General features: G+C 45.6%; 1 protein-coding gene across 1 annotated transcript in view; it reads right to left on the reverse strand.

Moving 5' to 3' along the window:
• KIF9 (kinesin family member 9) overlaps window positions 1-27,116 on the reverse strand; it is an 818,529-nt gene that overhangs the window by 705,667 nt on the left and 85,746 nt on the right. Inside the window, exons 2-5 of the mRNA XM_086941121.1 lie at window positions 16,685-16,782; window positions 11,161-11,326; window positions 3,331-3,437; window positions 2,532-2,759 (exon numbers count right to left, since the gene is read on the reverse strand). Coding sequence (XP_086797247.1) covers window positions 2,532-2,759; window positions 3,331-3,437; window positions 11,161-11,326; window positions 16,685-16,780 — 597 coding nt within the window. The 5' untranslated portion in view covers window positions 16,781-16,782. The remainder of the gene's footprint in view (window positions 1-2,531; window positions 2,760-3,330; window positions 3,438-11,160; window positions 11,327-16,684; window positions 16,783-27,116) is intronic.

A 27,116-nucleotide genomic window follows, 5' to 3' on the forward strand; every position in this document is an offset into this window, starting at 1 on the left:
TGACACCATCCTTGTGGCAGACTGATAGACCTTCTTTCAGTGTAATGTAACCATTGAAACACATATTCAAACATCCACTCATACACCAACAGTTTTATATAGTCACTCATACATATTCTCACTCATCATATATAGTGAAATACATATACATCCTGTTACACACCGACAGTCTTACAAAAGTTACTCACACACATACTCAGACATGCAAATAAACTATTGAACATCCATTTATTTGCATATACAGCTATACATACATTAGCACATTACTTCTAAGGAAACTTACACATACTTACTCTCTTAAACAATCACTTATAGAAACACATACTTATTTAAAAAGGAACTCTTTCAATCTCTCACTCTCACATATACTGACTTATATACATCAATGCTCATATATACAAGATTAAAACATATGTAGTTACTCATAAAGACACTAGTGAGACAGGCATTCACTCACTAACACACACATATACACACTCATCCACCCATACAGTCCTGCACATATGCTGTCTTCAAAAAACATACAAACAGTGAGTCAGTCACCAACCCATGCAGCCACTTATACACAAAGTGAAACACTGATACATATATTTTAAAATATAAAAATTACTCGTTAATATATGTATTCATTAAGATACACTTAATAAGGCAGTTAACCAATCAATTCTTTTAAAAACAACATCCATTTACACACTTATTTAACCATTTACTCTTCCATCGTCCTTTACAAATACAAATATAAAACATATTTATTTTTCATAAAGACACACATTCACTGGATGGTGTCATCAGTGATGTCATGAGTGATGTCACTGACCATGTCATGAGTGATGTAATATGTGACGTCATCAGCAGTGCATTGCAGGCGCGCAAGTTATAGTGAGTCCAACTAACTATAACGTGGGAATTTCAATGGTTTTGTGTCAGTAAAATTTCCAGCTAACTATAACTGATGTGGAACCTATGTTTTTTTTTAGTGAATATATATATATATAAAGGATATAATTACATACTGGTATAACTGAGGTACACCACTCACCTACGCGCACATAGTTACGCACGCATTTCAAGATATTTCTTTTTCTATACACAGTACTTTAAAAATCAACACAGGTAAGTCCAGTTTAGTGAGAAGGAACAAGGCTTGTCAATTATATGAAAGTTATGAAGCAACGGCTTAGGCACAGTCTGTTTAGACGTTCTCTGGTGACTCTTTTGACTGAGGATATATATACAATTGACATAGATATGTTTTTTGCCCATTAGGTGCTCAATTTCCAAGAGGCACATTTGAAATTCTTAATCTGGCATACAATATTTTGGCTTGAGGCAGCTCAACTACTGTTAGTTGGGTCCCCTTGACATTTCATAAGACAGATATTGATTTGGCAAATGTGTAATAACCTCTCCATGCATCTTGGTGTCTGACACACTATTCCAGTAAGCAGATGCAACCAGAACAATAGCTTGATGGGTCATCTCAGTTAGTCATTTAAGCCCCTGCACCTACATACAGATGGGTTTGGCTCAAGATAAAAAGTAAAGTGTTAGCTGCCAGGTTACTAAAAGATCAATGACAGTATCCTTATGTGATACTCGATCTTTGCCTAGCCAGATCTCAGTCCAAAGCATCATAGTTAATTTATCCAAAGCAAAGCTAGATATGCAAGGTCAATATTGGGTTCCCCAAGGGACGAAATAGTAGCAATCAACATTTTCATGTGCCATTACTTTTTAGATTTTACTACACCACAATGCTCTGCACCATATACGGCTACCCACCACTCAATTTACTTTCATATTTCACTATACTAATTCACCACTAATCCTTTATGGGTTTCGGAGTAGTGTGCTACTTGCCGAAAAAGCTCTTCACAACCCCATCAGGGGTAGCAAGCACTATATATATCAAAACATGTCCCCTCTTCTATTCCTCCACTATCCTTCTCAATTCAAGTAACTGACTAACATATCCACCACTCAAATTACTTTTATATATCACTATACTAATTCACCACTAATCTGTTAAGGGTTCTGGAGTAGCGTGCTGCTCACCGAAAAAGCGAATCGCCTGCTCGTCAGCGGTAGTAAGCGCTATATAAATGCAAATACAATTACAGTGCTTGTCATTGCTAGTTTGCCACATACCACATGTACATATCAAAAATTAACATTTACCACTTGTTCTAAAACCTTGTTGATAAGATTGAACATTTGATAGGATAAATTACAGAAAAAAACGTGAAAATAATAAAAACACATCACCAAAGAAGAACAATACAAAATTGAGAATACCACCTAGGAATGATTATCGCAAAATGCAAAGGTATGAGATGCTGCCTCTTTGAAATCATTGCGTCCAAAGACTAAGAGATATCCTTCTGGGAACTTCAGCAAATGACTCTGAATTATCTAATCAATTAACACAGAATTGTTGTTCAAGTGGTAAACAGCTTGCAAAGTGAAATCGAAACAAACATGTAAAGAGACAATACATCACAAAGAATAATGAGGAACCCCATTATCCTTACCTCAAACAGAAGATTAAGTGCATCTTCCTCGTGGCGTGTCAGATGGGTGGACAAACCCTTCACAAAAATACCACGCGAGTCATCCGCAATGGCTAGTTGTGTGTCCTGGTTTATGACTACGTCTGGCATGGTGGAAAGAAGGTCAAACAGGTTTTCATTGTAGATTTCCAAGTAAGAAATTCGCACAGTGACTGCTTGCTCTGGGCGGTTCTCAATCTCTCGAAACACCTGCACAGTAGATCAGAAGAATATATGATCCCTATTTTCTGTTGGATTCATTCAGTAGACATGCATTATTAAAATATACGGTGTGATTGATAAGCCAACAAAATAGTTACATTTAGCATTCTGAATTGACCATCATAAACATGCATTTGCAATTTTTTGAAACATCACATGGAAAAAGAGTTTTTGGGCCAAATCATCTGCTTGCATAAATGGCTCACCAGCTACATTTGCACAAAAATAAGGATTGCTGGACTTTCAGATGATGTACTTCATAGAGGTCCTGTGATAATCCATTTCCGTACCTGATTAGCGACATTTTAATCATATTTACAAATACAATATTAAGGTAGCCTAAAGGCACGAGGGTGCATTATAAATGTTACATAACACATGATAGGACAGTGTTCTAAGGACTTATGGCCTGTTATTTTCTTTGGTGTATTTGGACTTCGGAATCTACTTGTGGTTGCACTGGAAGTTATAAAAGTCATTTCATCAGTTCAATATACTGACATAGCCTCTGAAAAAGAAGAAAACATTTGTCATTCCTTCTAACCAAATCCTGTAGTACCTGCTGTATTGTGCGAGGGATGATTCCTCGATGCTTGTAGTGCTCTGTTGCACCAGTCATAGTGAATGTTTTTCCAGCTCCTGTTTGTCCATAACACATTATAGTACCTAGAAATACATAAATAACATATCTTTATTCAAGGAAAAGGCAAACGTGTAGCTTCATATTATAACAAAAGGAACTAGAACTAGTCGTCACAGTAAGCCTAACTTCTCCAAAGTCCTACGTAGAAGATGTAAAATCACTGAGGTTTGGATACTTGTGAGTAGGAATCACAAGGAATGTCCAAAGATGAAGTCTTTGAGGGTTTCAGGCTGGTAGCATACTGCGATTGTCTGTGGTTAGACAAAGTCAGCGCAGGTACAGATCTCGATCTGAATTTTCATGTGCAGGGTATCTTAAACTAACATGGGGGTCACATTACTTTTTGTACTTTAGGTACAGGAAAAAGTAACAGATCGAATTCTAAATATCTAGAATTCGATCTGTTACTTATCTAAATAGCTAGAGGTACTGATAAAAAATGAAGTGCCTCATATATCAACATTTATAATAACAATTACCTAATTCCTATTTTCATGGAAACGCAATTAGGTAATCGCTATTACAAATGTATGAAATTCCAAGACTTTCATTTAGGAATTCCTAGGGGGTCGCAAATCGAATCACCTCATTAATATTAATAAAGTAGGTCACAATTTGGGAGCCCCTAGGAATTGCTAAAATCACAGGGAAGGTGGCCTGCTGGGGTCAGTCGACCACCATGTCCGTGATTGCTTTTAAATAAAGCAATCTTTTTTTTTGTAAAGCATCCCGTTTTCCTTAAAGGAAAACGGAATGCTTTACAAAATGACAAATTATAAGATTACCATTCCGTGGGACCACTGCCTACTCTTAAAACACGTTTTTGCATACATTCACAAAGGGGAAGGGGTCCCTTGGGGATCCCTTGCCATTTGCGAATGGGTTACCACCAACTGGAATTTGGTGATCAGTTTTGAATGTTTTGCAACTGCATTCACGGTCACAAAACATTCATACATACCGTTACGATTAGGTATTTGGAAGGGTATGCCCTAAACATGCCTCTTCCGAATACCGAATCACAAACCCGTTTTACATTTCGGTAATAGGTTACCGAATCGCAAATAGTGTTTGTTACATGTGAAAAGATTTTTTTTGTATTCGAAAATGGTCCGTTTCCGAGAATCGGCCCATTTGCGAACGCAAAGAATGTTTGACACATATGGCCCCTAAACTCAAACACAGAAAAGTAGATCCACTCTATTTATGAAGTTCATCTAGGAAAGGTGTTCCAGATGAACAAGTTACTTACCTTCCGTAACACTTTTTCTGGTGGATACAGTATCTGCCTGTGGATTCCTCACCTTGTAAATATCCCCTTGCGTCAGCAACATTCGGAAATTCTTTTTGTAGCTTCGCGCCGACGTGGGCGACGTCACAGAGGCACGACACCGCGCTCAACTCCGCTGACGTCACCGACTCCATAATATGCCCACGCTGGTGTGATGACGTCAGTTCCGCCCTTTTTTCCGTGCCTTCGAGGCACACGGACGGACCAACATCAGTAGATATGTACACAGTATACATAGTACACAAATGTCAAGATAACACACATAGAGTGAAACCAAGCAGAAAAGCAATAGAAATAAAACTTTTCCTTCAACAATAATAAAACATATTACCATCACAGTTACTCAGGTATAGAGGAGTGGACAACGGGGAGGCGGGTGGAACAGTGAGGAATCCAAAGGCAGATACTGTATCCACCAGAAAAAGCGTTACCGAAGGTAAGTAACTTGTTCTTCTGATGGATACATCTGCCAGTGATTTCCTCACCTTGTGAATAGAGCCCCACAGCAGTCCCCACTCCCTGAGGAGGGTGTCCGCTCTCCTATACCAGAAAATCCTGGAGGACAGAACGTGCAAAGTTGCCTTCCCTCCTCACTTCGGTATCCAAGCAGTAATGCTTTGCGAAAGTGTGGAGGGAGGCCCAAGTTGCCGCTTTATAAATGTCTTCAACCGGTACACCCCTAGACAAAGCTGAAGTTGAAGACTTCGCTCTAGTAGAGTGGGCTCTAATACCCTCTGGAGGTTTCTTACCAGCCAGGGCGTAGCAGATCTTGATGCATAGAATTATCCATCTTGAAAGTGTGCGCTTGTGCACAGCTCTTCCTTTCCTGCAACCAGCAAGTCCAACAAACAGCTGGTCATCAACTCGATAGTCCTTAGTCCTATCAAGGTAAAAGCTCACCGCCCTCTTAGGGTCTAGACGGTGAAGCCGCTCCTCCTCCTTGGAAGGGTGAGGATAGAAGGTAGGAAGGGTAATAGACTGTCCTAGATGGAAGGGAGTTACCACCTTAGGCAGAAAAGCAGCCCTGGTCCTAAGAACCATTCATTCAGCATGAATGGTCAAGAATGGGGGCTTCGAACTAAAAACTTGAAGCTCACTTACCCTCCTTACCGAGGTAATTGCAACTAAGAAAACCGTCTTAAAAGACAACAACCTCAAGGGACAATTATGTAGAGGTTCGGAAGGGAAACCTATTAGAAAAGTAAGCACCAGATTCAAATCCCATTGAGGCACAATAAAAGGAGTAGGAGGACATTTATTTGGAAGGCCCTTCAGAAATCTTAAAACAATAGGAGATTTAAATAAGGACGGCTGATCTGGCAGGCAGAGAAATGCTGACAAAGCCGAAAGATAACCTTTCACTGTAGCCACAGCAAAACCTTTCTGCGCTAAAGAAAGAGCAAATAGGAGTATATCTGACAAACGAGCCCTCAAAGGGTCAATGGACTTCTCCCCACACCAAGTCACACATTTAGACCATCTGTAAGAATAGATTGACTTGGTGGAGTCACGCCTGGCCGACAGAATGACATCCACCACATCATGTGGGAGAGAAAAGGAATTCAGGTTGCCCCATTCAATCTCCAGGCATGAAGTAGTAAGATCTGGAGGTGGGGGTGTAGAACCTGCCCCTCCATCTGAGAGAGGAGATCTGCCCTGAAAGGGAGACGGAGCGGCGGGCATGAGGAGAGGTGGAGAAGATCTGTGTACCACACCCTTCTTGGCCAATCCGGGGCGACCATTATAACTTGGGCCCGGTCTTGGCGAATCTTCCCCAGAACCCGAGGAATCAAGGGTATGGGAGGAAACGCGTAAAGGAGTTGCGAGTCCCAACTCAACTGAAACGCGTTCCCCAAGGCTCCCTGCATCGGAAACTGGAGGCTGCAGAAAGACGGGCAGTGTGCATTCTCTCGAGTGGCAAACAGGTCCACCTGAGGAGTCCCCCACGTCCGAAAGAAATGACGAACTACCTCTGGATGAAGCCTCCACTCGTGGTCGGCTGAGAACTGCCGACTGAGACTGTCTGCACGCATGTTCAGAACTCCGGCCAGATGATTTGCCATCAGACAAATCTGATGATCCTGAACCCAGGACCAGAGACGCAGAGCCTCTCTGCAGAGACACTGCAACCCTATTCCTCCGTGCTTGTTCACATACTACATCGCGGTGGTGTTATCCGTCAGGACCTGAACCGACCGCCCGCGAAGGGAAGGGAGAAAGGCCTTGAGCGCCAGATGCATCGCCCGCAATTCCAGAAGGTTGATGTGAAGCAACCTTTCCTCTGGCGACCAAAGACCCTTGATCTCCAGATCCTCCAGATGAGCACCCCACCCTAGAGTGGACGCATCCCTTATCACCGTGGCCACCGCTAGGGGAAGTTGAAAAGGCTTTCCTTGAGACAGATTGCCCTCCACACTCCACCAAGATAGATCCGCTGCAGTTTCTCTGGAGATCCTGACAGACTCCCTGTCATCTCCGTTGTGTTGATACCACTGCCTGCGGAGGCACCACTGGAGTGCCCTCATATGCCAGCGTGCATGGATGACCAACAGAATGCATGAAGCCATCAGACCGAGCAGACGATGGACCTTCAGGACTGGAACGACCGCTCCATTGTGAAATAAAGGAATCATTTCCTGTATGTCGCGAATCCTTTGAGGTGGAGGGAATGCCCGACATACAGTAGTATTCAGTACTGCACCTATGAACAGGTTGCACTGGGAGGGCATCAGGTGAGATTTGGGTACATTTATTGAAAAACCCAACCTGTACAACAACTGAGTTGTGACTTGCAGATGATGGAGCACTTTCTCTGGAGGTTCCGCTTTGATAAGCCAATCGTCCAGACAAGGGAATACCGGAACCCCTGACCTTCTGAGATGTGCAGCCACCACTGCCATCACCTTGGTGAAGACTCGAGGCGCAGTAGTAAGACGAAACGGAAGGACCGCAAACTAGTAGTGCTGCAACCCGACCGTAAAACGGAGATACTTTCTGTGCGACTTCAGAATGGGGATGTGGAAATACGCATCCTGCAAGTCGATCAACACCATCCAGTCTTCTTCCAGCAGCGCTTGAAGAACCTGCGCAAGGGTGAGCATCTTGAACTTCTCCTGCTTCAGGTAAAGGTTCAAGATCCTGAGATCCAGGATTGGACGAAGTCTGCCATCCTTCTTGGGGATCAGGAAATACCGGGAGTAGCACCCCTGACCCCTCTCCTGCTCTGGAACCACCTCTATGGCACGCTTTCTGAACAGAGCCAGGACTTCTTCCTGCAAGAGCAGTAGGTGGTCCTACGCACAAAAACATTGGCAAGGGGGGAAATTCCCGAAAGGGAAGAGCATACCCATTCTTTACGAGATTGAGAACCCAAAGATCCGATGTAATCAATTCCCAATCTCGTAGAAAATGGGCAAGCCGGCCCCCCACTGGGCCCACATGATCCAGAATGGCGGATCTAGGGCTGCTTTGCTGTGGTGGCAGGGGGTTGGGAAGAGGTAGAGGAGGAGGAGGAGGCTTGACGACCCCTGGGACCAGCTCTTTGCCTGCCTCTGTGCGACTTGTACAGAGTATTTTGCTGCTCCTGCTGCTGCTGCTGCTCTTGAGGCTGCCTGTAGGTCCGAAACGAAGACCTGCCAAAACCTCTGAACATCTTCACCACAGTACCTCTGGACTGCAGGCCCAAAGATCTCGCTATCGCTCTGCTGTCCTTGAACCTTTCTAAAGCAGCATCAGCTTTCTTTACAAACAATCCTGACCCATCAAAGGGCAAATCCATCAAGGCAGCTTGGACATCCGCAGAGAATTCAGAGGATTTAAGCCACGCCGCTCTTCTTGTGGCCACTGAAGAACCCATCACTCTGGCCACCGAGCCAGCAGTGTCCAGACCACTTTGAATGACCTGTCTAGCGGCAGCCTGAGTATCAACAATAACCTCTTGAAAATCCTTTCTATCCCCTTCAGGAAGCTTTGGAACCAGCTGCTTGACTGAATCCATCAACGCATGTATATAGCGCCCCATAAGGCAAGTGGCATTAGTCGATTTGAGCGCCATGCTGGCCGAGGAAAATACTTTTTTAGCAGCCTGGTCCTGCTTCTTTGATTCCTTATCCCCAGGAACCTGTGGAAAAGCGCCCGCTGATTTTCTCGAGCAGGCCGCCTGCACAACCAAGCTCTACGGCAAGGGGTGTGTGGATAAAAAGTCCGGGTCACCAGGCGCCACCCTGTACCTTCTTGCAACCGCCCTTGAAACAGCAGGGGCTGTAAGCGGTCTTTTACAAACCTCAAATATAGGCTCCGCCAAAGCATAATTGAAAGGGAGCATAGGCTCGACCACAGAGGTAGGTGAATGAAGGACTTCAGTCAGTATATTTGCTTTATACTCTGCAGTAGGAAGCGTTAAATTCAACAAGTCTGCAGTCTTCCTTATAACCACGTGATAAGGTGTCACATCCTTAGAAGGGGCGTCAGAAACAGAGGCCAAATCCCAATCAGGAGACAGTTAAAGACCACTAGTCTCTCTCAGATCATCGAAAAGAACTTCTGAATCCTGCAGCTCACCCTCTTCCATTTCTGCTTCACGGTACATCTGCTCTTCCAGAAGTCTCTGTGCCTCACGCCTCGACCTTTCCTTCATAAATAAAGTTGATGGATCCGGAATCGACTCCGTCGGAGCCGGCGCCGGCGTTAAGCCCAAAGCCTGAGGACCAGACCGCTGAGCATGCGGTCGGATTGGATTCGGCAAGGGCGTTGAGGGTGTCGGCGTTGATGGTCTTGGCGTCAAAGACTTCGGCATCGAAGGCTTTGTCGACGCCGGGAAAAGCCAAGACGGCGTCGGAGCCGGCATAAATGGCATAAAAGACGCAGGAGCGAAAGTATGAGGGATACCTAGATTGTATGCTAATGGACCCGTGGGACCAACCGGTGCACCAGAGGGGTACATAGCCCTTGAATATACTCCATACATGGCATTCAGGAACTGAGTAGGGTCCTGACCTGGAGCAGGAAAAGCTGGATAAGAGCCCACAGGCTGCTCTCGAGGGAGCGGAGTCTTCTCAATTTCGACCTCCACCTCAGGCTGATGCACCGGGGTCGACGAACCCGCAGGCAACAAAGCTGCGTCCTCTCCTCCATCTTCATCATCTCCCTCACCCTCCTAGTCAGAAGAATGAGTCGAAGAAGGATTCGACATCGGCTTCGGAGAATGAACAGGCGAATTCACAGGCGAAGCCTCGCCATCACAGACTTGAACCTCCGGAGTCGGAGCCTCCACATCCTTGCGAAGCAACTTCACCTGCGACTTTGGTCTTGAGATCGAGTCCTTCTCAGAGTGATGATGAGACTCATGGGATCTCTTCTTGTGCTTCTTTCTCGATGACTTCGAAGCATGCATCAAAGACAACCTCGAATGTGACTTCGAGCGAGACCTCGACCTCGAACGATGAGTCTGTGACCCCGACCTCTTCTTGTCCTTTTTGCTCTTCAACTTTGCAACAAGGAGTTTTGCCTCCCTCTCACAGAGAGCCTTAGGATTCATTTTCTTACAGGATGGACAATCCTCGACGTCATGGTCCGAACTCAAACACCAAACACAGCATTCGTGCGCATCCGTAATGGACATCGTCTTCCCGCACTCCCCGCAGGGCTTGAATCCAGTCTTCTTCGTGGACATCTCGACACAAAGAAGCAAAAGGACACCAAAATGAAACAAACAGGAACAAAGTTACCAACAGCTACAGAGGATCCCTAGAAACCGTTAGCGTCGATGCGGAAAAAAGGGAACTGACGTCATCACGCCGGCGGGGGCCTATTACGGAGTCGGTGACGTCAGCGGAGTCGCGCGCGGTGTTGTGCCTCTGTGACGTCTCCCACGTCGGCGCGAAGCTACAAAAAGAATTTCCGAATGTTGCTGACGCAAGGGGATATTCACAAGGTGAGAAATCCACTGGCAGATGTTTCCATCAGAAATCTGTGGCAGAGGCTGGTCAAAGACCCAGAAATGTTTCATTCTTGGCAGCATGTGCTGTGAAATCGCATGTCAAAAATGTTTAAGGAATGGAGAGCACTTGGATCAGGGGAGAGTTCTATGTTAATTTCTGAACCTAGCTTAAGTTTAATCTGTAAGCAATTTAGATGATCAGTATGTCTGCATGAACCCTTATAGTATGAACCCTTATAGTAGTCTTACGAGTGCTGCAAGAAATGCCTGATGGTGGGGTCTGTGTAATGCTGTACTCTTCTAGTGTGGCATAAACATTTTCAGAGACGCAATAATAAAATATGGTTTGAGGTACTTGGCACTGCTATTCCAACATCAAGCACTGCTGACAATTACCAGTGCTTTAAAGCAGTCCACGCGTTATCACCCTTATCAACACATTTACATGCAGCACATTGGGTGTCTTCCTTTTCGATACAATACAAAACTTGTTATCGATAGGAGAGATTAACTTTACCATTGTAGCCATCCAAAGCTTTTGACACAATGCTCTTGGCCACAGCTTCGTAGACATCTTCCTGGGATGCATTATGGAGGAAGCCATCGAGTTTGAATGACCAATCTTGACGCTTGTTATTAACAACATCATTCTTGTGGTCTTTCTTAAGGTGGATGTCAATGGTCTAAGGCACATGAAAAAAGAAAATTAGCATTTTTTATTAAATAACACAGACATTAAAACATAACAGTCAGGGCACTGCAGTCAGCAACACCAAGGACAAATCCTGTGATTCCTCCCTAATCATTCACCTATTCTTCCGTCAAACAAATATCTGAAAAAAAGACTAAGCTGTACAGCCCTTCCTTCAGGTCTCCTAACTGGTGGCCTCAAGAACTCGGAAATCTCCCTACTCCAAGTAGCAAAGAAAAAAACTTGGGAGTAATGTTTGACACTAAACTATCCTTTGATGGTCAGGTAAATCATATCACATTTTCCTGCTTCTACATTTTGAAAATTCTTATTAGAAAAGTCATGCCCTGTGTTTCAATGACCTTGCAAAAAAACTGTGGTTACTGCTCTAATTTCCTCCAAATTGGATTACTGCAATGCACGTTTCACCAACATTCAAAAACGTTTGTATGGGTTTGAGATTAAAAGATTCCAACCGGCTGATGGAGATGCATGTGGTTTAATCTCAAACCCATACTTGACTAGGAGGCAATTGATAATTTCCAGAGATACCAAAGAAAACTTCTTTTTGGCTGCCAATCCCCCCTCCTGTCTTGAAGAAGATCCACCTTGACGCATTTCACTTTTGCGCAACTCACAGGTTCGAAATGTCGGCGTACTGCATATGTCTACACAACGCTCATGATCCCAGTCTTATTTGTCATTGGATCCTGAAGCATATGTGCTAAAATAAGAAGGACATACGAAAAAATCTTTCTCCCCTCCTTTAATTGCACGCTCAATAGTTTCTGTATATAGTGTACTGTCTTTATCACCAACCATCACATGTCACTTTTTCACCACAGTCACGTATTTCATATTGCAATTGAAATTGTAAATTGCGACAGCCATGATTATCTGATTTTTTCTGAATACATTATTGAATTCTAATTTTTGGTGTGTGTTTTATAATCTTCCTTTGCAAATCATTGAATGTGTTATAAGTAAGCTGTTGCTACTTGCCCTAAGTAATTGAAAACCCCGACAGAACCAATTTTTACTTTAATACGTATACCCAGGTTCTGAAGGACACTGGGTTGCCCCATTACGTTTACCACTTCCTACAACATTCAGCGCGTCATGCATGCTTTCACTTTCCAAGTAGCCTGGGATAATGGCGGCCGCTTCTTTGAAGTAAAATAGGCCTTGCATTTACAAGAGTTTGAGCTATTGGCATTGTAAATGACAAGGCCTTTTATTTATGTGCTAATTATCAAAACAGATAAATAAAAGGCATTATCAATTACAATGCCAATAGCTTCAACTCTTGCAAATGTGAGACTTATTGCATTGCAAATGCTTGTTGAATTCTGTTACCTTAGTTGGTTGCAGAGTAGTTCTGTAGATTCATCACCACTTCCCTCTAGAAAGCTAGCTAGCCTCATGGTCCATTGGTGCAGGCCTCATGGTCCATTGGTGCAGGCCACATGTCCCTAAGAATATGCTTATCTTCTCTTCTATATTGAAACCCTTACAGAACTTTTTTTGTTTTTAAAGTATTTTTTTGTTTTTACAGTTTCCAAAAGCATTGTACAAGCATATTTGAAAAAGGGAACATCAGGGATCAAGCTCCTCGCTGCGACAGTTACAAAGGGGATACGTCCACGGCAAGCTCCGGGCTGGCGCCGACAGCAGCTACTCACATTTTGCTTGAGCTGCACATCAAAGGGAAGTGAAAAAACACAGTAACGAAAAGTAAGAAACTCTTCAGAAAAACCTATGACCTTGACGCATCCCCTGGTGCTAGAGAGCCTACTCAGCTAGAACCAGTTTGCTCCGGTACCCCAATAAAACCACTTCTCATCCCAGCACCATACTCTAGAGCTGTGCTGATCTGGGCCCATGAATGGCCTATATACTATCTGCACCTTCCTTTCTGCACTGTAGACTATGCAGAATTAATTCCTTGTATATCTTTTCGTAAGTTTCCTAAATTGTACTCTGGAGTGATTGTGTATCTTCTCTGTTTGCACGGCCATACCTGTGATCTTCCTTGTTTTTTCACCTGCCCCTCCCATTTTGGAGGCTATATTTCCCATTTCTTTTCAAATACTCCATTAACACTTCATCCTTTTGGGGATATAGCCTCCAGGACTTAACACAAATCTCCAAAAAGTGTGGCCCTCTCAACTGGAGGCAATACTCAAGGGGACTCAGCAATGATTTATACAGTGGTAATATAGCTTGCTGTTCTTCCTAGTTAAGCCTCTCCTTTGTATTAGTATGTACTACTGGTCAAATGCTTTGCCTTGTTGTACTGGTTTAAAACTTTGTGGCTGGAGTTTGAGCCGGTGGTTGCAGGTAGGGCCACTGACACTCATTTTTGGACACAAGCACTTTTTTTTCCCACAACCAACTTTGATCCAGAGCAAGAGAGGGGAAAACACAAAAGGGGGAAAGATAAAGTTGGAAAAACAGTGACAAGGAGAGAAAGTAGAGCTGAGAAAGAACCTGTGAGAGTGCGATAAGGAGCAGGGAAGGGTTTAAAGAAGCATGCAGGAGGAATCAAGATTACCAGACTTTGATATTCGTCACCCCGACTTTCGATAACACGGGCAGCAGGGTTCTGAACAAAACTTTGGGCCCCATCTCTTATTCTTTTACAAATGACGCACTGCTGCTGGAAAACATAAATCCAAAATGGTTCTCTAGGTTGATGGGATCTAAAATCAGTCCACCATCTTGTAGAGTCAACGACGGGTCCTCCACGCCAAAAAATCAGTCTTCTGCACTCTGTAGCATTGAATGTTAGTATGGAAAAATATGTGGTACCGGCTAGGAGTAGATGACGAGTGCCTCCTTAAATTGCAGCCCCTGTACAGCTATCTGTTGCACTTATAAGAGCTGTGGTAAAATTATCACCCTTCATATTTCCCCCACTTTAAATGTATGCATGTAAAGCCTGAAGAATGCTCCAAAACCCAAAGCTGTGCCCCACTTTTCGGGGGAAACTTCCGAAACAGGTGTATTAAAGATTTCACTAGTGCAATTAATAGCACTAAATTAACCAGAGTACTCGTAATCAAGAGCCCAGTAGCCATTTGTTTTTCACTTTGCAATGCAAGTGCTTGCTACGCAGGAACACATCACACTTCTACTGCTTCCACTAGCTGCAGTGCTCACACCGCTCATTCACAGACACACTGAAAGAGGAGGCACCGCTGGGCAGGAAAAATAGTTAGAGGTCCTGTTGTGAAAAGCCCTGTATACTGTTTTCCACTCCTTTCTTCTCCATTATCTTTCACTTCCGTAACCCCCCAACAGCATAGCAAGGGTGACATTACCAGCCCCCACTCTTCCAGCCTCCCAGAGAAAAGCCTGATGCCTGGTGCGGCAGTCCAGCCTTGATGGCCCTAATACAAGCAATGAGAATGTCATCCCTGCCACCAGATTTAGAAGTTAAAAATAGAAAGCACCAATACTGGTGTATAGGGTCCAGGGGCGCAACTAGACCCGAACTTCGGGGGGACTAACACTCCCACCCAGGGCTGGCCCTAGCGCTAATTGCACACAGTGAAACAGTCCTTTATGGTGACCCTCCCCCATTTCCTCTTTCTCCATGAATTCCCTCAGTAACACTCACCAACAATGCCCCTCATCTCTCTATAGCACCTTTCTGACAAAGATTAAATATTTTATAACGCTACTCATAGTTTACTCACACTCAGTTCTGTGATCTGCATGGTACACGTTCTTTGTAGCTGGCACATTAACCCTCTGTGCTGTATGGGTGTCAGGAGGGCCCATGTGAGTGCACGGCGAGTGATGCAACAGTGTGAGACTATGGCAAGAGATGTGACTGCAGGGTGAGTGAGGTAACCATATGAATTTGGGTGCGGATGTAAGTACAGAGTGGGACGAATGAATGCATTGTAAGTGATGGGCTTGTTTGAGTGAGATTGCAGATTGAGCAGTGAGGGGGACAGGTGAGTGAAGTCTCACATGAGTGCAGGGTGAGTAGTAAGCTCGTATGACTGCAGGGTGAGGTACAGGGTGAAAAGCGCAAGTGCATTGTGAGTGCAGAGTGATCACGGTGAGTGCAGGGTGAGCGGGTGAATGGTGTGAGTGCATGGTGATCAGTGTGAGTGCATTGTGATCGCTGTGAGTGCAGGGTGAGCGTGAAAGTGAAGGGCGAGAATGAGGAGTGAGTTTTCTGAATGCAGGGTGCATGCCCAGACACTTGAAGTAACTCAGCATGTTACTGACGGCGGTGTAGGGTTTTAGATACAAGTTAAACCATTGTTATTATATTATGGTATTAATCAGGGAACGTGGGTGGAGGAAATAAATAATTGTGCTGATCCTGTAACAGACTTCCAGTCTTATGATTAGGGTTGCGAGCTCATTATTTTGATGTCCCAGACGGTACAAAAATAAGCAGTCGCCTAAAGCTGTATTTTCAGCACTTATCTGTGCATACTTCGAACAGCAAATGTAAATTGATAGCACTTTTAAGTGTGTTCTAGGGCTGCCTGAATGATCCATGGCTGGTAATTCAAGGGAACAAAGAAAGAGAAGTCACATTACAAATCAATACATACTTTTTTATTTATACCCTATTTAGTGTCAAGACAAGGTCTTTGCAGGCTCTTTAAACAATACATGGCTGGCATTTTTCTTTTGCAACCCTACTTTATATTCCTTCTCATTAAATGCATTCTCAAACCATGGCAGTAAATGTAAAATACAAATGTAAGGAAGAGGCAGAGTGGGGGCCCAGAGGGTACTGGAACCAGAAATAAAAGTCTCAGTAACCAGTTTACAAAGATATGTAAGTATGCAAATGGTCTTTGAAAGATCTGTAACAAAACCTGGATGTGCCGTAGATAAGACTCCAGACACTGCCCAGCCTAGCCCACTGCAGGTCCAGCTGCAGCAGACCGGGCTGAGACACACAACGGGGATGGGGATGGGGGGGGGGTTCGGGGTCTGAAGCACTTTAGTCTATGGGCAATGCGCGCCTGATTGGGTCCCTTAGCGTAACTGCTGTACTATTAGAGCTACGCCCTAACCCCCAATTACTGGAGTAAAGACGAGACCACCACTAAACAGCTGGTAGGTGACATCCAACCCAGAGGAACAGCTTCGACTTATTTTGTAGAGCATGACTCAGGTGGCCACTGAGCCTGGACCTCTTTAATAAAGCCCCCGTCCGATCCCCCTTCTTTTGTTAAGAGTAAAGACGAGAAAAGCATTCGAACTGTGCATTGCTGATTTTGAACTGTATCAAGGGAAATTTAAAAAAGACCCCCGTAAGAATTATAAATAAACAAGATTAACAAATAAGAACAGAAATAGCAGCATACATTACCTTGTTGTCTGTCCCGACCTTGATGATTTCTTGCGCAAACTCAGGCGTGGGTCTAACTCGGACAAAAACATTGATGTTGCTGTTTTTGACACTCATGACTTAGAAAAAGAAAAGAAAACTAAGTGTAAATTAAATGTGCGGCTATTTACATCATTTTTAGGTCTGATGTTAGTCAAGACCTTTTGATTTTACTAAAATGAATTGTATAATATACCTACTGGGGCTTTAAGCCTGCCCTCTTCATCCATTGCTCTGTTATTGTGTCATCCATTTTTTTTACTCACTGCAGCATACAGGATGGAGCAACGGGGCAGCCAACTTCAGCCATTGGCAAACTTCACTATGAGTAACTGTATTCTACCCTTTCACATGGAGCACGTTGACACACAAAGTAGATTCCTTCCGTGCATGGGCTACTACAGCAATGTGTGCCTTTTGTGACCAAAACTATATTTTTACTTTAAACCATTCTCTTTTTAGATTGATAAGGGCCAAGAAGCTTCCTCAACAATAGAGTTTTGCAAGAATAAAGAAAAAAAATCAACTAGTATTTACAAAGCCAAGAAGCGGGTATTCAACCCCGGACCTATTGGCTTTGCCAATGTTTGTTTTAAACATGTTTGATAAGAATGACATGCAAAAATGAAAAATGTCCGTTGGCACATCACAGAATAAGTGACGCAGGGAGGCTCAGGCGAGAATGGCGGTAGGCGTGGAGGCATCTGAGACAGGTACGTACCTGAATCCCAAGGTCTAGAAAACTGAGCTTACAAGAAATAAAATCATATTTATTATTAACAGATATAATTTTTTAAGGATATAAGTTCGTAAATTAAGGCGATAAAAATAATGTTTTTTTAAAAAGGATGACCAGCGAAGGTCTGATAAACAACATAAATGGCATTTTCATCAGTCCAAATTGGCAACCATAGGAATCTGTGCAGACACAAGCAGGGCTTAAACAATGAAAAAGTAAGGTGGTGGACAAGGTGGGGAATAGGTTCCTGTCAGTCACTGCACTTACTGATATGTTTCCCAGGAAATGCTAAGCACATTGAAAACCCTTAGGACTTATTGGGAAATCCTTCATTTTGATGTGACAGGTCAGCGTCAAATTCATTTTCCTATTTAGCATTTTATATATACTTTCTACAAACAATCCTGCTGAAAATATTCCTCCATGGAAAATCTATTCATGTGCATTCATAGGTAAGAATCAATCCCTTAAGCATGTCCATGCTTCTATAGCACATACTGCGAACCTTTAGACCAGAACATTACTAGTTAATCCAAACAAAAAACTAAGAAAAGACAGGGATGTACACAATGCTGTATTTGTGATAACAGATTAGAAATGGCTCTGAAATTACGGAGTCCCCAGGTCTCATATTTTCCCCTGTTACTATTCATTGTGAATGTACATCCATTCCAGAACTAACATAATTGAGTGTGAACCCTCTTGGAAGCTGCGTGTACGCCCTACCTGTGGCCGGATTGTTCTCTTGCGTCCCTGCGAGTTTCTGCACCTGGGATCACCGCGGCGCCTCGCCGGACCCGCTTCGCGGGTCCCGCAGCATCTTGCTCCTGGAACTGCTGTTGACTGTGAACTTGTGGTGAGGAGCGCGGGTCAGGCGATAGCGTCAGCGGGGCTGCGAGCATAAACGCCGGGACTCCAGTGTCCAGGAGTCCCAGCGCGCCCGATTGAAGTCACCTGGGCTGCTCTCCCCGCTGGCCACGCCCCCGCCAACGGAGTGAAAAGGAAACCTTGCCTCCGGCTTGTTGGGAACCCTCTTGGAAGCTGCGTGTACGCCCTACCTGTGGCTGGATTGTTCTCTTGCGTCCCTGCGAGTTTCTGCACCTGGGTTCACCGCGGCGCCTCGCCGGACCCGCTTCGCGGGTCCCGCAGCGTTTGCTCCTGGAACTGCTGTTGACTGTGAACTTGTGGTGAGGAGCGCGGGTCAGGCGATAGCGTCAGCAGGGCTGCGAGCATAAACGCCGGGACTCCAGTGTCCAGGAGTCCCAGCGCGCCCGATTGAAGTCACCTGGGCTGCTCTCCCCGCTGGCCACGCCCACCCGCCTATTAGCCTATGAGTGTGCTGTAGTTAGTTTAAAAGTGTTTAGTGCTACCGCTTCGCGGGAGCGCGCCGGGAGAAGCCCGGGACAAGGGCGGGACCGTCCAAGGCCGTCATAGGCCGGAGTAGGCTGGGCTGGGCCTACCCTCTTTTGTTAGATATCTGATCTCTGGTTTACATTTCTGTTACAGTTCTCTTTAGCCCTTTTCCCACCACAGTTAGTAATGCCTTCACCGGCAAGGGAGGGTACCCCCATGAAGCCGGGAGGGGCAAAAAATAGGCCTTTAGATAATTATTTCCCCCGGGCTGCGGGAGAAGGGGATAAGGAGAGTACCCTGATTAGGCTCAGGGCGGAGCGTAGACGCTCTATAGAAAATTTGAAATATAGGCCCCTCGGTGAAAACCCTACCTCACTTAGTGAGGAGCCAACCTCAATAGATGATGTTCCCCTCCTGCTGAGGGACTGTATCAATAACCCTTCGGACCCAACCATTAGTTTAACCCCCGCCAATAGCCCAAGCCCAAGCAGTGTGACCATTGATCTAATTTCCCAGCTTCCTCCGGCCACTAAAGCCAGGAAAGCCAAACCCAAGCCAACCTCTGTGCAAGGGGTATACGGGCCTCCACCGAATAAAAGTAGGAGGAAGTCGAGGGGTGCTCAGGGCAAAAGTAAAACAAAAATCCCCCACTCGGAGTTCGGGAGGACATCAAAACTCCCTCCACCCACTGAGAGGTTAGGGGAAGAGGTACACACAACACCTACTGAAAAGGCTGCTACCGCCACGGTCTTGACAAATGACACGGGAAACAATGTTACTAGCGTCCCCCTCTCTGTTGTTCCGCTAGGAAATTTTGATTTTTTGCTCAGGTCCCTATTATTGCCAATAAGCGAGAGCATCAAAAAGGTTGAGATCAGACTCACCTTTCTGGAGGCTACACTAAATAGTATGAAAACCTTGGCTGGCCTCCAGGGCAGATCTCCAGAGACTATTTCCACTTCCACGGCTCCTCAGAAGCCTCCCAATAGGGCAGGTAGTTTAGCCCCCCCCCAGGCCGCTACTGTTGCTGCCCCTCCACAACCCCCTAAGACCAATTCTGTCCCAGCCCGTCCACCCAATCCCAACAGGTCACCTTCTCCTGTAGGTCCAGCTCCTTCTATACAAACCAATGATAGCACTGCCCCCCCACCTTTAATGAAGCCTCCCCCTAGGCCACGCAGGCCCAATCTTCCCCCAGAGGCAAACGATTATATGGTAGTCATGGCTGGTGTTCCCCCACTTGAAGCTGGCGAAGTTGAGAACTTTTGCTCATTGAAAAGTAAGGTAATCAAGTGGTTGAATGCGAACAGACCCCTCCCGGTACATCTCAATAATGAAATCATAATGGTGAGAAGGGTGCCCTGGGTGGGCAAAACAAACAAATCTATAATAGGGGATTGCATATTGGTGAGTTTCAGAGATGCTGGGACTGTTACGCATATATGTCGAGGGAAGAATAGATCACTGGAATCAACAATGCAAACCCTCCATGTGTCTTTCTTTTTCCCCCCTATCCCAATGCACCCTAATCAAACCTATGACAACTGGACGAGGGTCGTTCGGAGGGGAAGACATCATGATTTTAACATTCGGCCAATATTCCACCGCCCGGAGCTACCCTTTCACAGCTTTAATCGATTTAGTTGTCTGAACTGACTTGAGGGGGTTGATTGATACACGGGCAGATTTCCCAACACAATGGGTACTGTTTTTCTAAGAGATGGAAAAATAGGGGTCTCAACACGGGAGGTGGAGCAGCAAAGCCCCCATGTACAACAAACCTCATCCAGCAGGGTTAGGAGGTCCGTGGCAGATGTGCCCATGATTACAGTTATTGAAAGTACAGGGGGAAGAAACGGGATGGAAACGGGACGGGTGGAGACTGTGGCGCAAACTGAGCTCCATGGGGGAATAGAGCTGGTCAACGAGGCACTGAGAATTATCTCCTGGAATATAGCAGGTTTGGCAGCCAAATTTAACAACAAAGAGTGGCGTGATTACATTATTAAATTCCATGTAATCAGCCTACAGGAGACATGGGCCCTTGATAACAGCTTCCATATGCAGGGGTATAAATGTTTTTTAGTCCCGGCGCAAAAAACTATATCAGGGAGAGCCATGGGAGGACTATCCATTTATGTAGATCTAGACCTCCCGGGCAGTTGGTCTACTCCAGACTGGAACTCCCATGTCATACAAGCAGCACGGCTTACCGGGAAGGGGCTAAGACTCACTGTTTTCAATATTTACAACAATGGGGCTGGGGGAGACCACACCTCATTTGTAGGAGAGTTGGAAGACAGATTGGGCCAGGAAATTACAGCTCAGAAAAAGGGGCAGGCACGCGCTCTGCTGGTCATGGGAGACTTTAACTGCCACCTATGCTCGGCACTGGTTCCAATAGATGCAGAATGGTCTCAATGTCCTGTAGAGAATGGGCCGCATTTCTACCACACGCCGGAAGGGTTAGCTTTTAGTAAGCTCCGGCTTAATTACGACCTAGAGCACACTATCAATATGATGGGTGTGCAGAAGGATGGCACCCTCCCACCCACATTCAAGGGCAGAGGATGCTCATCTATTATTGATTACATCCTGGTTTCTAGATTCTTATCAAATAGAATCATTAGCGTAGGGATTGAATGGAGCAGTTTTAGCGATCACAACCCCCTTATTTTGGGGTTGATGTATCGGGTGGGCTCAAAAAGTAGACACCAAGGTACAATCACGGAGAAGGTAACAGATCAAGGCAGAAGATTAAGGTGGTCCAAAATAAAGGGGGAAACCTTTTATAAGTCTCTGATGGACTCTGGCAAATCCGCTATTAATGACTGCTTAGACATAGATGTTCAAGGACCGAGGTTACTTGAAGCATTCGACCAGATTGCTGGTCTTATAGATGGCCTATTAAAAACCAGCACGCCCACAAGGAACCACTGTAACCCACGATGGTTCGATAGAGACTGCTCAAAGGCTTTGAGGGAGCTTAAAAGCAGCCTTAAAAACAAACCAAGGGACACCCAACAAATCACGGTGTGTAGGGAGAAATATAAGAGAGATCAAGAGGAGGAAACTTGCTCTACAGGGAGAAACGTGGGCAGACCTAAGAGAAGCAGGGTAAAAAAGGGACATGTCCGGGTTCTGGAGGATTATTAACAACCCTACTTTCCAGGAAAATAACACCCCGGAGATAGGGTCCAACATCCTCCCAGAACAGTGGGTCACTCATTACAGGGTCCTGTATAACTATGAGCCCGGTACTTCCGTAGAGCCACCTGAGACTTCACATCAGGTCTCAACTGTAGTATTTACCATCAAGGAGATCACTGCTGGAATAGAGGGATTGACTAAAAATAAAGCCCCTGGCCCTGACGGAATCCCCCCTGATTTGTTCCTGAGCTGTGTAGAACTTTGGGCTCCCATAATGAACAGGGTCATAAATACCGCCATCAATTGTGGCCTGCCACCGTCTTGGTCCAAGGCCATAATTGTGCCGATTTTCAAGAAGGGCAACAGGGATGACCCTAAGTGTTACCGTCCTATCTCCCTGATCGACGTATCTGCCAAACTCCTGGGTAGGGCGATCCTTAACAGACTGTCCGAGTGGACCGAAGAAAAAAACATCTTCTCGGACACCCAACACGGATTTAGGACGGGGAGGTCCACCAGTGATCAATGCCTGAACATCTATATGCTGACAGCCAAATACACCATGGCCAGCGATGAATCCATCTATATGGGGTTCATGGATTTGGCAGCGGCATTTGATCATGTTAATAGGGAGAAACTTTGGGTCATGATGTCTCTCATGGGGATAGAGGGTGGCCTAATTAATATCCTAAGGGAACTTCACAGTGACACTATGGCTAAGGTTCGTTTCAACAGGGTGGGGGGGCTGACCGACTCATTTTCCTGTAAGAGTGGAGTTCGGCAAGGTTGTATTCTTGCCCCTTTTTTGTTCTCCCTTTATATAAATAATTTGGAGCAGTTTTTGCTAAATTTAAAGACAGATTGCCCAAGGGTGGGGTCGTGTCACATCCCCGTTCTGCTTTATGCCGATGACGCGGTCCTGCTCGCACGCACACCTAGGAGCTTACAGATTCTGATTGACGGATTTGTTAAGTTCATGGGCTACCTAGATCTTTTCGTTAATTTGGGCAAATCATATGTGCTTCTGGCTGGTAAAAAACCCTGCTCTAAATTTACGTACACGATAGGAAACCACATAATAGAAGAGGTTAAAACATTTCCCTACCTAGGTGTAATTTTTGATGGTGACTTACAATTCAACCCCCTGGTTGAGGAGCGCTGCAGCAAAATGATCGCTACTAATGGGGCAATAGCAAGCTATGGTAGGAGGTTTGGTAGATGGAGTCCTGAACAGGTGATGAACCTGTATAGCTCCATATGCTGCTCCAAAGTGATTTACGGGGCAGAGGTATGGGGCTTTGTTAACACCGTAAAAATCCAACGGGAGGAAAACAAAATACCTAAGAACCATCCTGAGGGTACCACCAAGTACTGCGGGTTTTATAGCACACAGGGAACTAGGGAGGCCCTACCTAGAAGATTTGGTAAAACTAAGGCCAATTGTGGCCTGGTTAAAAATCTGGGTCAACCCTGATGCGTCTCTAAGCAGAGAAATTTTAAATGATTGCTTAGAAAGGGACAAATGTATGAGAATACCATGGCTCAACTATGTAAAGAGTACCTTAGAGGAACTAGGTTATGGGAACCTCTTTAGCAACCCTGTAACAATTGAAGCCCAGCACAAGATGTTAGTAAAGAAAGCCTTTTTAGAGCAGAAAACACAACAGAGAGCTGAGGCTGAAGGGCTCAAAAAGACAGTGAAGGCCCATAACCTGGTCAAGAGCGTTGAGGGAATGGAGCCATATTTGTATCTCATGCGCAATGCTCAGGATAGATTCTTGATGTGCCGCTTTAGACTTAATTTACTTCCATATTTACTGGCATCACCAGCAGGGTTCTCAACAACAATTGAGCAGAAGGGATCCTGCGGCTGCGACAATAGGTCTCCGCAGGATTCCCTTCACTTTGTACTACTCTGCCCTTTTTTCACTATGCCTAGGCGCAGATTCCTAGTGGAAATTTTAAAACAAGCCAATTTGGGACATGCTAATGAGGCACTAGTCTATTTACAAAAAGCATCTGACCCTTTAACATTGTGCTGTATAATGAATTTTATCAAAGTGGCGGTCCGTTTAAGGGTAACCAGGGGAGAAGAATGATGTTTTAAAAATGGTTATTAATCTTTTTTAATTTTTATTTTTGTTGCAAAATACAAATAGTATCATTATCATCAATCACATAAAAGCTTACATTCTTGAGGTCAGCTCATAACACGAGGTAAATATAAACAGTATGTACGTTTCCGGCTCTGTCTGATCGTGTAGCAGCATCATTATTCAACGTGATCAGATGAACGGAACAAATAAATGTACCGTAAAAATTACAATTTGCGTTTTGTGTTTTTTTATGTAACATTGAACCTAAACTAGAAGAAACTGCACACATGAGTCGACATGTCATTGAGGTAGATTCGATAGCATCTAGCATCATAGTTGTCATAGGAGGGACCAATCATACATTTTCGTACCCTAGGCCCTACCCCATCCCCCCCTCAACAGACTCCCATCACAAATCCATCCCATTCCCTTATGTGTTGCCCATCATCCAGCCCAAGTCCCAATCAGTGATCTTCTTCATCATCAGAACCCTCAAGATCCTCTTCATCCAGTGGCTCACATATGTCCCCCCTATAGGAAATCCAAGGCTGCCAGACCCCGTTCCATTTACGAGGATTATCCCGTAGTTTGTATACTGCTCTTTCAGTCAGCATGAGCATGTCCATATTTCAGGTCCACTGAGCCAATGTGGGGAGGTCAGCCGACCCCCATGTCTGTGCTATGTCTCGTTTGGCCGTGACCAGCCCGATCGTGGTCCACGCCCTTGCATAAAAGGTAAGGTCAGTAGGCCCCCACACATTCAGTAGACACATCCGCGGGTCCAAGGTGAGGGAGGTGTGAAGTGCCTGTGCAATGGTACGGAGAACCCGCTGCCAATAGCTAACAATCAGCGGGCAGTCCCATAACGTGTGTATAAACGTGCCCTCCGCCCGCAGCCCCTGAGACAATAGGGATGATCTGCTCTTTGCAATCTGTGTAGTGTCGTGCGAGTGTAGTAAATCCTATGTAGAATCTTTAACTGCACTAGGCGGAATTTGGAGGATATACCTGCCTCACGAGGGGACGCCATGGCTGCATTCCAGTCGGATTCGTCTAAGTCTCCGACATCAGTCGTCCATCTGTCCTTCAACTTCTCTAGTGGGTCAGGCATGTTATTAACCAATTTGCGGTAAGTCAGCGAGGTTGCCCCCTCCTGCAAGAAGTCCGTGAGCAGACGGTCCTCTAGCGGAGAGGATTCTGGTGGGGATGTGTCTGGTGGAATTGCCGCTTGTAGGGCGTGTCTAATCTGTACATATCTGTATAGTTCGTTATCCCCTAGCTCATACTGTTCCTGTAGAGTTGCAAAAGGAACCACCCCCTCCCTCGTCCAAAGGTCCCCCACAGTTGAAATCCCAATGTTGTCCCACTGGGTAAAGCCCTTAGTGCGTCGCAAATGTCCCAGCGCCTTCGTGTCCCATAAAGGTGTGAGTTTTGTGATGGTCCCATCCCATTTCAGTTTTGCTTGCGCCTTGTACCATAGGCGAACAGTGTGTTTCGTGGGTCCAATGAGTTTCGCCGCAATACCGCGGTGGTACAGTGGGGCCAACAGACTGTTCGTGCCCAGTTGCGCCCTATCTGCTTTGAACGCTGGATCCTCTTGTGGGGCATGTATCCATTGATTAAGTACCTTAAGCTGGGCCGCCCAGTAATACAGCCGTACGTTAGGCAATGCGATGCCCCCATCGTACCAACTCCTATTCAACTTTACGTGCGAGATCCGGGCTGGCCGGTTCCCCCATAGCAGGCCCGTGATCTGCGCTGTTATCTTTTGGAGGAAGCTGTCTGGTATCAAATGTGGGGCATTTTCAAGAATATACAAAAAGCGCGGCAGGGCCATCATTTTAAAGAGCGCTGCCCTTCCCAGCAATGTCAGTGGGAGTTCCTTCCAATGCAGCACATCATTACGAAGTCGAAGCAAGGGAGGCTGTAAATTAAGCCGTGCGAACTCTGCCTCGTCGCGGGTAATATGGACCCCCAAATATTTGAAGGAGGAGGGAGCTATCTCTAGCGGACAAGAGACCGGGAGTGGCGGAAGTGGCCCTTTGAGCTCGAAAATTGTCGACTTAGCCCAGTTGATGGTGTAACCCGAGACTCGCCCATGTGCATTACAGAGAGCCAGGAGGTTGGGAAGGCCGTCCTCCAGATCAGTGAGGTATATTAACATGTCGTCCGCATATAGTGACACTCTATCCTCCCGTTGCGGAGTCCATTGGATCCCCTTCAGGAGCTGCGTGGTACGAATAGTAGCCGCCAGCGGTTTCAGAACCAGAGCAAAAAGGAGGGGCGAAAGCGGACATCCCTGCCGCGTGCCACGTCCTAGATGTATGGTTCGAGAAATATGGCCATTAGCTACCACTCTGGCTATGGGGTCCTTATAGAGCATACGTATCCAGGAGATAAACACCGGACCAAAGCCCATACATGCGAGCACTGCAAAGAGGTAACTCCACTCCACCATGTCGAACGCCATCTTGGCGTCTAGTGATAGGATCGCAGCCGGCTCCCGCAGTAGTGAGAGCCTCGCCACAACCCCATGCACCCTGCAAAGGTTTAGGGCCGTACTTCGATGTGGCATGAAGCCGGATTGGTCTGGGTGAATCATTTGAGTTAAGCACGGCAAGAGCCTGTTTGCCAGCACTTTAGCTATAATTTTGGCCTCTGGGTTCAGAAGGGAGATGGGTCTATATGACGAGCAGTTACTGGGGGGTTTACCCGGTTTCGGGATGGCTACAATAGTCGCCATCCGCTGGTCCGGCGGTAACATTCCCTTCAGTCTACATTCCTCGTACATCTGAAGAAGGGGCGTACCTAGGGCTTCTGACATGGTTTTAAACCACTCAATGGGTATTCCATTGGGGCCCAGGGCCTTACCCGAATGAAGGGAGCCAATGGCTAGTTGGATTTCATCCGCAGTCAAGGGTGCGTGGATATCCTTCGACGCCTCGTCCGTCAATTTCGGCAGAGGCACACATTCGAGGGCAGCTCGAGCCTCATCTTCCGCCACCACTGTCATAGGGGTGTACACCTCACTAAAATGATCAGCTAGGACCTCCACTATTTCGCCTGGGTGGGTGTG

The sequence above is a fragment of the Lissotriton vulgaris genome, chromosome 10 (genome assembly GCF_964263255.1).
Source record: "Lissotriton vulgaris chromosome 10, aLisVul1.2, whole genome shotgun sequence".
In the NCBI taxonomy this organism is placed as follows: domain Eukaryota; kingdom Metazoa; phylum Chordata; class Amphibia; order Caudata; family Salamandridae; genus Lissotriton; species Lissotriton vulgaris.